The sequence below is a fragment of the Mesoplodon bidens genome (assembly GCF_964165515.1).
Source record: "Mesoplodon bidens genome assembly, chromosome: 18".
In the NCBI taxonomy this organism is placed as follows: Eukaryota; Metazoa; Chordata; class Mammalia; order Artiodactyla; family Ziphiidae; genus Mesoplodon; species Mesoplodon bidens.
Genome location: NC_138175.1, coordinates 907069 through 919099, shown reverse-complemented (window position 1 = coordinate 919099; position 12031 = coordinate 907069). Strand labels below are relative to the sequence as shown.

The following is a 12031-nucleotide window of genomic DNA, read 5'->3' as shown; positions in this document are numbered from 1 at the left end:
CCTGTGCAGATCCTGTCAGAAGAGACGGGGTTCCTGGTAGAGGTCAGGGTCCAGCACGGCCTGCCGCCTGCTGAGGAGGGCGGCACGCACTTCCGGGTCACAGTCCGCACTCACACCCAGCAGCTGCAAGAAAGCCAGTGTGCTGGGCCTGTGCTGCCCCATGGCCCCCAAACACCCAGGGCCCGGGGAGACGCCAAGTGCTGGACGCCACATGCTCATTTTCCCGAAGGCGTTCAGCACCCTCACAGTGAATAGTAATGGGGACGTGAAGACAGACAGCAAGGCGAGCACCTGGGCGTTACCTCTGCCATGTTTGAGAAGCTCCTTTTCGGGCACCGAGGTATCAACTGCAGCAGAAAAAGACGAGCGTTTGTTATCAGGCTTACGGGGTCGCCCTGGAGAGAAGACAGGCAGAGCCGCGGTCAGGGTGCTCACAGCTGCGCACTGCGCCAGGAGGGGCTGCCCGTCCCCAAGAGCTGGCCGCCCGGGTCCGTCTGGAGACAGGCCTGGCCCTGCACCTGCCTGGGCCTGGAGGTCCCCACTGTGGGCCAGAGTCCAGACCGCACCAGTTTCCCCAGCCACGAAGAGGCCCACGAGCTTCAGGTACATGTTAACAGCAACGTGCAGGAAGGCGTCTTCCTGGAGGAGGGCATCCTCGTCAAAGTAGGACAGGAGGCTGAAAACAGAGACGGACGTCAGGTGACCCGGACCTCACTGACCTCACTGAGGCCAGTGCAGGCAGCAGAGGAGCAGCCTTTCCCATCTCGAGGGAGCCCCGCCGCCCCTCCCCTGACCAGCAGGCTCCGGGGGTTACCTGTAGAAGGCGACCGGCAGCAGCCTGATGTGGTGGTCGGGGGCCAGGCGGAGGAGGGTGCGCCCCAGGCCGGCGTCTGCAACACAGAGGGGCTCTGTCAGCAGTGCGGGTGCCCCCCTGCAGGGTCAGGGTCTTCACGGGCGTCGCGTGCCTGGTGATGCAGGGGTGATGTCCTCGTGCTGCAGAGTAGAGCTTGGGGGCTGGCGTCCCTGGGATCCTCAATACTCCACTAAATTATTTTGCTTAAATGAGTCTATATACTTACCAAGAACAGAAACTTGCAAAAATGAGTTTTCAAAGTGAGCCCCAAGGAGAGGCTCATGTTTAACCATCTGAAAGTTGCTTCTGAAGAGAAGGACTAAAGAATGGGGCCACAGTCTGATCCTGCCGCCCCCTGTGCTCCCGGCAGAGGGCTGGGAACCAGGACAGACACAGGCTGGCCGGTCGGTCTCCGGATTTCTCACCCGTCTCCGTCAACTGAAAGAGCAGCAGCCAGGAAATCCTCTTCCTCTGCAGACACCCCAGGACCTCGGCACAGACGTTCAGAGCCTTCAGGGAGCCAATGGCCTGTTACCCAGAGAAGAAGAGAGAGAAGGACCCTAAGGTGACAAGTGTGCAAGGAAGAGGTGTCCACCTGGGGCCTCTGGACAGAAGACACCAAGAGGCGGGCCAGCGGCCTGGGGTTTTCTCTCCTGAGAAAGCCTTCGACACAAAGGTCCCAGGTGCCCCCCCCCACCAAGAGACCCTAACTCAGGAGGTCCCGGGGGAGACCCATGGTTTCAAGTGCCCTGGGGGGTCGTGCCAGCTGCTCGCTGCCCTGCCCACGGCAGCAGAGGGGTGACCTACCTGCGGGGTCAGATGTGAAGAGAGCAGGCCCATCAAGGAAAAAAAAAACAGGAAAACCAACAGCTGCAAATAACAACAGGTCCACTCACAACCTAAAGCTACCGGTGCTGTGTTCCCTTAAAGTAATTCTAAATGAAGCAAGAATACATTCCTTGTTAACAATTTACGGCCTGGGTTATAAATCTCTTAAGTGGGTCTCCAGAGAAAGAGAATTTTCCAGTCACTCTTAAAGAGAGAACTTAATGGGTTATAAACGGTTCCTGCTTGGGGACCAGGCCGGAGTGTGTGGAGGTGACAGTGGCCTGGAGGCTCTGGAGCCACTACAGTCCTTCCAGCAAAAACAACCTGAAAACTCTTAAAAATAGACTCTGCCTGGTAGTTTCTTGCTTTAAATTACAATCGCCCAAAACTCCCAGCTCAGCAACTGTTCTCAGGCAGGTGTGTACGGCCTGAGCTACTGGGGGACCCTGGCTTTCACAGAACCAGGGATTCAGCTGGGGGAGACACGGGAGCACGCCACAGCTCTGGGTAGGGGGCCCTGGGGGGGTCCCACAGCTCCCAGTGGGGCCACCAGCCTGCCATCCGAGCAGCCCTCTGTCCACCCTTGGTCTCTGCCAGCAGCTAACTGGGGTGCCTTGAGGCTATGAAACGGAAGGTCCCGCTGGACAGCTGGCAGCCAGCCCTAACCCCCCCCACCCCGGGGTTGCGTTGATAAACAGGCCAAATAAACGCACTTGAGACTGAAATGTGAAGTACCCTTTTTATCAGCAAACCTGAGAATCTAAGTCTTACTAAACCTACAAACCCAGTAAGTTTTTGCTTCCAAATAAAGTTACAGGCACCCCAAAGTCTTGTCTGTCCTTGAAAAGCACAGTGTGGTCAGAACCCTGAGAAGCAGTGAGACTGCTGGAAAAGGACACGCAGGGCAAGGACCTCATTCTCACCTCCTCTCCTTGGCCGTCCAGCCGCCCCAGCTCCCGCCGGACGCTCTCCTTCCCGGCCCGTCGAATCACAAAGTACAGGGCAGCCGCGCAGAGCCAGGCCGGGCCAGGGGCGGGGGGTGCCGCAAGTGGGGAGAGGACGCTGCCGTAGACGGAGGTGTGTGTCACCGCAAGAGCCCCCCAGCCCGTCACAGCCAGAACCCAAAGCGCACCCACCCCGGCCCTCCAACCGGTCTCCACAGGCTGGCCCTTGGCTGTCAACATGCCCCTCTGCCCCGGACGCAGGAAGCGGTATGCCTGGAGGGGGCGCCTGGTCCCGGCAGCCTCAGCTTTGCAAGGAGTCCTCCCCCCAGAGTCTGCACCTGCCTTCCACTCGGCCCCCACTCCGACTGCAGTGTGATGTTCATGGTTCTCCAGCAGGTTAAAACTGGGCCAAAAGTTAAAAATGGAATATAATGCAGTGATTTAAGAAAGTTCTCTGCTCTTTGCAGAATTAGACTCAGTGGGCAGACTTGCTTTCCTCGTTTTGAGATTTCAAGCATCGCTGACCCCTGGGGGGGACACAGGTGCCTCGGATAAAAACGGGTCACAAAGGAAGATGTAGGGAGGCTGGATGGGGCCAGCAATCCCTGTCGTGACCTCCAAGGACAGCACCTACTCGGATGTGAGAGGAGACGGGCAGGCGGACCCCGGACGCCAGTCTGACGGGAACGTGTCCGCTCGGCTCTTCTTCCCCCTTCCACACGTGGGCCTCACAGAGCCTCCCCAGGGCCCCCTCCAACTCCCGAGACACCATGCATGTAACCGAGTGGGTCCCGCTGCCCGCACTCACCTCCCGGCAAAGTGCTGGGCCTCCTGCAGCCTCTGCAGCTCTGCAGGCAGCGGGCTCTGGGAGCATCTCCTCCACCGGCGGTGAAGCTCGGGCTCCAGGTGCGGCCACCACAGCTCACGGGAGAGAACGGGCACCGACAGGTCAGTTCCCCCCCTCACCAAGAAGATCGGGAAGCCTCGGGTGACGCTGGCGATCTGCGCGGGCAATGTCTGCCCACAGGCCGACACCCCCAGAGCCTGTCTCCTGCTCATCAAGTGCTTCATAACCGCAAGGACAGCGTCTCATTTAAGGCCCAAAGCAGCTCCGTGAGGCATGCTCATCCTCATCCGCGGAGGACACGGGATATGGACAGAGGAGGGCCCGGTCCTTGGACGGCCCTGCTGAGCTACAGAGCCATGAGCCAGAGGCCACAGCCGCCCAGGAAGCTCAGCAAGGGACGCGCTGCGTCCTCCCTCCTGACAAAGCCGAGAAGGGGTGAGAAAGCCTGCGTGGGAGCCCCACCCGTGGAACGTCACGAGAAGGCCGGGCCAGCAGGGGCTGGGGCGGCAGCCGGGCCAGCAGGGCAGCAGTCCCCACTCGGCTCCAGTCAGCACAGAGCAAGTAGGAGTGTGAACGGCTCCAGGCACAGACTCCTGAGGAGCCCCACCCCGACTCCTGTGGTCTGTCCCCACTGCTCCTGGCGCAGCTTCTCCTGAATCACGCTGCCAGGAAGCCCTAGGCGGACCCTGGCTGCGCCAGGTCAAGGAACACCCCTGAGAAGATGGGGAGCCTACCAGAGCAGAGGTCAGAAGCAAGGGGCACTGGGTCTGGCAGGCAGTCAGGGCCAGGTCAGCTGCCAAGGACGGGTCTCTGCTTCGTGAACAGGCGTTGAGGAGCCCCTGTGGGGAGACACGCCCGCACGCAGGGTTTGCACGTGGACCCAGGCCCCAGGAGCTGCCACGCACGCAAGGGCCCAGCCCTGGGGTCTGAGTGAGCAGCGACGCTGGAGGGGCAGAGGGAAAGGAAATTACCCTGAAGAAGTGGGCCGTGATGTCGTGGGTCAGGGCGCCGTCGTGGGAGAAGTTTCTCTGCAAAACGGTAGAGGCCAGTGAGGAAGGCACGCGCAGGACAGGGCGGGCAGCTGTTGGAGGCTCCACCACGTAAGGACACGCGGGAGGATGGCACTGCCATGGCCCACGGAGGGCTGGCTCCATGCGGCTTCGCGTCCACCCCCATGCCCGCCAGGCGTGGCGCAAACCCCGTGGGCCCAAGCGGGCAGGCCAGGTGCTGTCCCCGCTGTGTCCTCACCTGGCTGCTTTCACAGGCCGTTCTCAAGGCTCGAAGGGAAACAGCCTTTAGAACGAACTTAAAGAAAGTCTCATCTCATTTCTGCTGCTTCCCCAGTTACCTTTTAAAGTTCCACACAAATGAACAGAACCTCAGGTCAAGCTCTAGTCACGTGTGCATTTTTAAAAAGCGGGAACCCATGTTTGGTGTAGAAGCCCTTCCCCTGCAGTGGGCAGGGGAGCATTTATGCACGGCACCTCCCTGACCCTGACCACATGCAGGTCACATGGATGTCACCCTTTGGAGCCCCTGACAAGAGCCAGGGCACCATCTGGCTTCCGTGCCCCCAAAAGAAACCGACGGAGGGGAGGCGAGGCGGGCAGGATGGTCTGCACATGCGGGGCCCAAGCTGGTCACCCTGGGGAAGGTTCCGTGAAGGAGTCGTGCTCCGGAGGGCGGGGCTGCCCGGTCTCTAGCCTCGCAGGCTGGTGCCGAGCCAGGTGAAGGGCTCACCCGCGGCTCCGAGCGCCATGTCCTACCCTCAGAGACCTGGCGTGGGCAGGCAGGACACGCACTGAGGCCGTCGGCTCCACGTGGCCACGGATGCACTGGTGAGTTTTCCAGAGCCAGCCTGAGGTGCCCACATGGTCCCTCAACCCCACACCCCAGCTCACTTGCCCTGCGCCTACCAGCTCCGAGTTGACCAAGTGGAAGAAGTCACTGCAGTCGGGGGCGGCCAGCTGCTCCAAGCGGGGGCTGCCGACAAGCACAGAGGGGGGCAGGCCGAGGAGGATGCTGGGAGGAGGGAGGCATGGACGGTGACCCTGAGAGCTACGCTCGGAGCGCAGCCAACCCTCCCAGCCCGCTCGAAACTGGCCCCGGTCTGCGGCCTGTTGCCCTGCTGGGCTGACGGACACTCAATGTGTGTCCCCAAACCAGCTGTGAAGCTACACGATGACCAAGGGCAGGGAGCAGCACGTTAACCAACCAGTTCACAAGACCAGGAAGGACATCACGGCTCAGCCGTGATGCAGTGAGGACCCCGAGCGCACATTCCACACGAGGTCTTTGAACTGAGGGGTTTCTGAAGCCCAGGAGGAGAACTTTCACCCCCCAGTTGCTTTCACACCTCTAGACCCTGCTCTCCAGGGGACCCGGGGAAGATGCCGTCCCAGGCGGGGGCGGGGGCCAGAGACAAACGACTAGTGGGAAGAGAACCCAAAGTGAAGACAGACCCTGGGGCACGAGCCGTGTTACCGTTTGCACATGAGCAGCTCCTGCTGTCGCTGCAGGCGGCTGGCCACGTCCCACCCTCGAGCCAGGGCCTGAAGGCGTCTGCAGAAAACTCCAAAGAGGAAGTGGCCCCGGGGAGCAGCATGGCCGAGGGGCGCTGGGCCCTGCTCCAGATCAGCAGCCATCTCCTGGAGGAGAGCACGGCCAGAGGCAGAAATCCTGGGGCCTCTCACTCCCAGCAGGGCCCTGAGGTGGGGCCAGCAGACTGAGTGCAACTAGCCTTTTCACTTGGAAATGACTGAACAACTGCAGGATTTTGCAAAAATGAAGAAAGAACAGTGCAAAGAACACCCCTCCCCAGACTCTCCATGGCTAACGCTTGACCCGTTTATCGTCTGCTCCCCTCTGCAGGTGGGGGTGTGTGCACAGCCTGAGGGTGAATCACACAAGTGAGGCGCACACACAGCCTGCAGGCACACGTGTGTTCTCACCCCCCAGATGCAGAGCCCCCGTCTCATCGTCGCCCCGTCACGTGTGACCCCAACCCCACGTCTCCCGCTGTGTCTGCCCTCACAGGTCACTTTCTTCCACGTTCAGTTATGACGGACGTGGAGGACAAAGGTCAAGATGAGGGCTTGGGGGACTCGGGTCCTTTTCTTGTCGATGTTTTACTCATTCGTAAATGATTCTGGAGCATCTTCCCAGTGCTCCAGACCACATCTTCCATGATTTCTCTTTCATTCCCCACATGTTCTAAAGTTAGGCACTTTTTTAAGAGTGACAGCGGGAACACCGAATCCTATTATACAGAACTGCACGTACTCTTCCAAAGTTACAGACCCCCAGTGCACACAGTGGACGAGGATGCAGGGTGGGGCCTTGCTCTGCATTCTGACCCCAGAGTTCACTCTCAAGAGATCTGGGGAGAGCAGGATGCTGACAGAAATGCACCTTTCATTTCAGCATGAGAAACAGTTTCTGCACTCTCCTAAAAGTGCTCCTGCCTTGGTGCCAAGTGACCCGGGAAATGGGAGAGTCTCCCAGCCTCCATTATCTGCAAACTCTTGATCCTCGGCCAAGTGGAGGGTTATTTATATCAATTCTCAGGGCCTGACCTCCCAATGCAGCACCAAGAGTTAAAAAGCAGAAAACAGGAGTAGCAACCATGTTGCTACCAAAGTCAGTATTTTTACTTCCTGTTTTCCAATTGTAAACGTCCTAAAGCCTGGAGATGCTTCCCGTATTACAATTTTCGTGTCCATGTTCCTGTGATGCTCACAGTGAGGTGGGCTCACCGAGCACGTGGCCTCTCTGGTCTAAGCCATTGTGTACGTGACTCAAGCTTTCATTCTGGTCAGGTTCCTTAGGACTCACTGTGGATGTTCATAATAAATATCTTAATAGCACGTGGCTTAAACGCAGTGGACACACTTGAGTTTTACATCTTCTAACTCACCTGCAATCTGGAAAAAATATCCCGATTTCCTGTGCAGCCCCCAAGAACCAAATCAGAATTCTCTGAGTGATCATAACTTCTTGAACTGAAATGAAAACACAGTGAAAGCCTCCTAAGTGTCTCCTAACTGTGCTGGGCTGCCTGCTTCTCCTCCTGCCTCCAGAGTGGCCTGTGGTCACAGGGCCAGGAGGTACCCGGAGACTGCAGGACACTCACGGTGTCCCAACAACAGCAAAAAGCCAGCAACCAACTCAGGCAACACATCAAAACAATTACGTGCCACGACCAAGTGGGATTTATCCCAAGAATGCAAGCTTGGCTCAACATGCAAGAAACAATTAATGCAATAAGCATATGAGTAGAATAAAAACCCCAAAACCACACAGATAAAGCATTAAATTAAATGCTATACCTTTTCATGACTAAAAAACAAAAAAACAACAAACTAGGAGTAAAAGGGACCTTCCTCAACCTGGCAAAGGGCATCTATGAAAAACCCACAGTTCACACCGTACTTAATGATGAAAGACTGAAAACTGTCCTCCTAAGATCAGGACCAGGACAAACTGTCCACTCATACTACTTCAGTCAACATTGCCCTGTAAAGTTCTGGCCAGGACAATTCAGCAAATAAATAAATCAGTACATATAAGGCATCCAGATTGGAAAAGAAAAAGTTAAGCCATCTCTACTGGCAGATTTCAAGACCGTATATATAGAAAATCCTAAAGAATTCACAATAAAAAACATCAGAGCAGGGGCTTCCCTGGTGGCACAGTGGTTGAGAGTCCGCCTGCCAATGCAGGGGACACGGGTTCGTGCCCCTGTCCAGGAGGATCCCACATGCCGCGGAGCAGCTGGGCCCGTGAGCCATGGCCGCTGAGCCTGTGCGTCCAGAGCCTGTGCTCCGCAACGGGAGAGGCCACAACAGTGAGAGGCCCGTGTACCGCAAAAAAACAAACAAAAAACAAACAAAAAAAACCCATCAGAGTAAATAAGTGAAATTAAAGCAATGAGCCTATGGTGCTAAAAAGAATTAAATACTTAAAAATAAATTTAATCAGGGTGATTCAAGAGTTGTGTGCTAAAAACTATAAAACATTGTTGAAAATATTAAAGATGACCTAAATAAATGGAAAGCCACCCCATGTTCATGGATAGGAAGATGGCAATGCTGCCCAAACTGATCTACAGATACAACGCAGTCATTATCAGAATCTCATCTCATTTTGCAGAAAGTGGTAAGTTGATCCTAAAATTCAGGTGGAACTGCAAGGGACCCAAAATAGCCAAAAACAATCCTGAAAAAGGACAAAGTTGGAGGATTCACATTTTCCAATTTTCAAAATTTATTTATTTTTGGCCACGCCACGTGGCTCGTTGGAACTTGTTACCCGACCAGGGATTGAACCCAGGCCCTTAGCAGTGAAAGCGCAGAGTCCTAACCACTGGACCGCCAAGAAATCCCCACATGTTCCAGTCTTAAAACTTACTACAAAGCTATAGTAATCAAAATGGTGTGGTCCTGGCACAAGGATAGACGTATAGATAAGTAGAATAGAATCAGGAGTACAGAAGTGAACTCTCTCATGTATGGCTAATGGACTTTCCACAGGAGTACCAAGGCCATTCAACAGGGAAAGGACAGTCTCTTCAACAAAAGGGGACAACCGGATATCCACATACAGAAGAATGGGGCCAGATCCCTACCTCACACCATATAAAAAATTAATGCAGAATGGATCAAAGGCCTAAAAATAAGAGCTAAATCTAATAATAGATGAATAAGGCTTCTTCAAAATTTAAAACTTTTGTGCATCAAAGTACCCCTTCTAGGGAGTGAACCGACGACTCACGGAATGGAAGAAAATATCTGCAACTCATATATCTGGTAAGGACCAAGTATCTAGAATATATAAAGAACTCTTATGACTCAATCAACAAATAACCCAATTTTAAGTAGGCAAAGGATCTGATTAGACATTTGTCCAAAAACGATAACATAAATGGTCAACCAGCACATGAAAAGATGCTCAACATCATAAGCCATCGGGGAAAAGCAAATCAAAACCATAATGAGATAACACGACGTACCACCTCGACACAGCAACCACGAGGACGATGAGAAAAACAGGCCACGTCAGAAGGCCACACCTGGCAAGCCCACATGGTACCAGGAATGCCTGCCTTTCATGGTCCACGCCAGTGCTTCCTGCACTGTGGGTGACAACACTGGCGCCTACCACTTGCGTGACCTTTTATTCTCGTCACGTTTGCTAATAACCCTGATACCAGGAGACAAAGTAGAAAGACCAAGTCACTGCCACTGGCAAATCTATGCACAGAGAGAAAGCTGATTCCAGAAGCTTGCCTTTATCTCGAAAACCCAAACTTGCGATCAGGATATGTTCAGCTGTGCTCTGTATAACACAAACTGGACTGAGAGAAATAAAAACGTTCTTAGAGCTACCAAAATCAAAAGACAGACTCTTCTGGGCGCTAACGTTCCTAACCTTTGGCAGAAGTCCATGAGCACATCGACAAGCGTGGCACAGGCGACTTCCAGGTCTCCGTCGCAGCCCCCGGTGGCAGAGGGCGCCGGGAGGAAGTGCTGGTGGATGGCCCACTGGTGGAAGTCCTGCCTGCGATGCAAACGCCAGGGTCTGTGCTGAGGGAGGCACAGGCCAGGGTCCGCTTCAGCCAGGGGTGAGGGAGACTGCAGGTCCACAGCTGCTGAGCTGGGGGTGGAGGGGGTGCCTGCACTGTCCCAGGTCCACCAGCAAAGCATCCAGATATGGACCAGGCTCCGTGGTGCTGAAACCGCAGCACAGACAGCCACCAACACTGCAGTCTGTTCCTGCAGGAATAAGAGGACCCAAGCAGGACCTCCCCGTGTGACCACGAGGGGCAGGGAGCGAGCCGCCGAAGCCTGTTTGGAACTGCAATCAGGAGAGAAGGAAGGAGGCCCTGAACAGGACCGCACACCATCAACACACAGCAACCTAAGGGTGAGTTAAGAAGGGGTCCTATGGATCTGCAGGCCAGAAAACTGGTTCCTTCTTTCCCTCCTGGCAAGGAAGGAAGCCCGGGCTTGTGAGCGCATGAAGGAAGCGCACAGGAGGCAGGCCGTGCACAAACCTGAAAGGTGGAAGCGCCCACTGAGCTGGGAAAGGAAGCGGGTCGTCCCTCCCCTCGCCCATCGCTGTCCCTCCTTATTCTACTTGTTCCGTCAGAATCTGACACCACGACACGGCACCCCCGTGTTCAGGGACGTCTCTGACCACTCCAAGTACGGTGGCTTGAGGACAGCCCCCTCTGGCTCCTGTGCCCCGACCCACCCCCAAACCCACGGCCCCTCAGCACCTGCTCGAGGCCAGGATAGCACACCTGACGTCTTGGCAGTCTCTGTCACCAGCCCCGGGACTCACATGGGGCTCAGTCTCTGATTTGCTCACCCCTGGTGCCGTGCCTCAAAGCCAGCACTCGGCAAGGCGCTGCCCACCCTCCCCTCTGCTTCCCTGGTTGGCCGACACCAGCTGAGACCCTCCAGGGCTTCCCCACTGTGGCCCTCCCCAGGCGCAGCTCCTTGCCCGCCGGCACCAGCTCCCAAAGCCCTGTCTGGTGTCTTCAGTGCCCTCTAATCCGCCTTATTTATCAACCTGCCCGCCCCCAGGCTCACACAGGGTCCGGTTCTGCACAGTTCCTCAGCAGAACGGCTTAGGGGCATTGCGGCAGAAGTGCAAGTGGGAAGCCCTGTATGTGCCTCGTGTGCCCCATCTGTCTTGTTCACACTGCATCCCCAGCTTCTAGAACATTCTAGAAGTGTCTGGCAAACTGTAGGTCAATAAGTGTTTCTCGAATAAAAGAATGAATAAAACTGTACTCATACACTTATGTTAAACTGAACATTAAACTGAGGATATAATGACAAAACTTAGACTTAAGACAGTGTAGAAAACTGTATTAACATTTTAAAGGGTAGATCCTTTAAACACTTACCTTTCTGTATCTGAAAGAGAATCAACTTCAGGCTGAATTTCTAGTTCCAGCTGTAACCAGTCTCTGTAAGTCAACTGAGAGAAAAGGACCAAGTGACCACCACAGCAAGGACAGCACAGAAGCCACCGGTTGGGGCTGTGACTCTGCCCTCTCATAATAGCTGGAGGTCTCCTGTGTGTCTGTCAGAAATATCGTCCTACGGCATCTCCCAGGGTTAGACTGGGAGGCTGGCACCAAGCCCAGATGAAGAATCAGTCATTTAACTCTGAACGTGAAGCTAACCAAAACCGTTCAAACTGTTCTTTAAACTCAAGTCTTCCACACTGCTGCCTGGTCCTGGACAGCCCGCGGCATCTGCACAACAATCACCTCCTAGCTCACCGAGTTGTGCAAATAACCAAAAGATAAACTTGACGTGAGAACATGCTTCCAACAGTCACAGCTGCACATGTCAACACAGACTAACCTCAAAACCTCACAACGTTGACACAGAGAGGGAAGGTGTAGTACATGCCGGGAATTAGGAGCAAAAGAAACATTAACCTAAACGCACCAAACATGAAGTGCAGCCGTGTCGAGACACCATGCTGTGTCTGAATAATTTTTGTGCCAATAAATGACATCAGAACTAAAAAAAAAAAACC

At 55.0% G+C, this 12031-nt stretch overlaps 1 protein-coding gene across 1 annotated transcript in view; it reads right to left on the bottom strand.

Annotated features, from left to right (window-relative positions):
• Position 1: 1 nt before the first annotated feature.
• FANCA (FA complementation group A) overlaps positions 2-12031 on the bottom strand; it is a gene marked incomplete at its 5' end in the record, with an annotated part of 52961 nt that continues 40931 nt past the window's right edge. Inside the window, 15 exon segments of the mRNA XM_081216612.1 lie at positions 2-123; positions 303-395; positions 523-676; positions 815-890; positions 1279-1381; positions 1661-1723; positions 2605-2743; positions 3434-3546; positions 4207-4311; positions 4444-4500; positions 5389-5494; positions 5957-6120; positions 7389-7473; positions 9902-10030; positions 11388-11461. Coding sequence (XP_081072738.1) covers positions 16-123; positions 303-395; positions 523-676; positions 815-890; positions 1279-1381; positions 1661-1723; positions 2605-2743; positions 3434-3546; positions 4207-4311; positions 4444-4500; positions 5389-5494; positions 5957-6120; positions 7389-7473; positions 9902-10030; positions 11388-11461 — 1569 coding nt within the window. The 3' untranslated portion in view covers positions 2-15.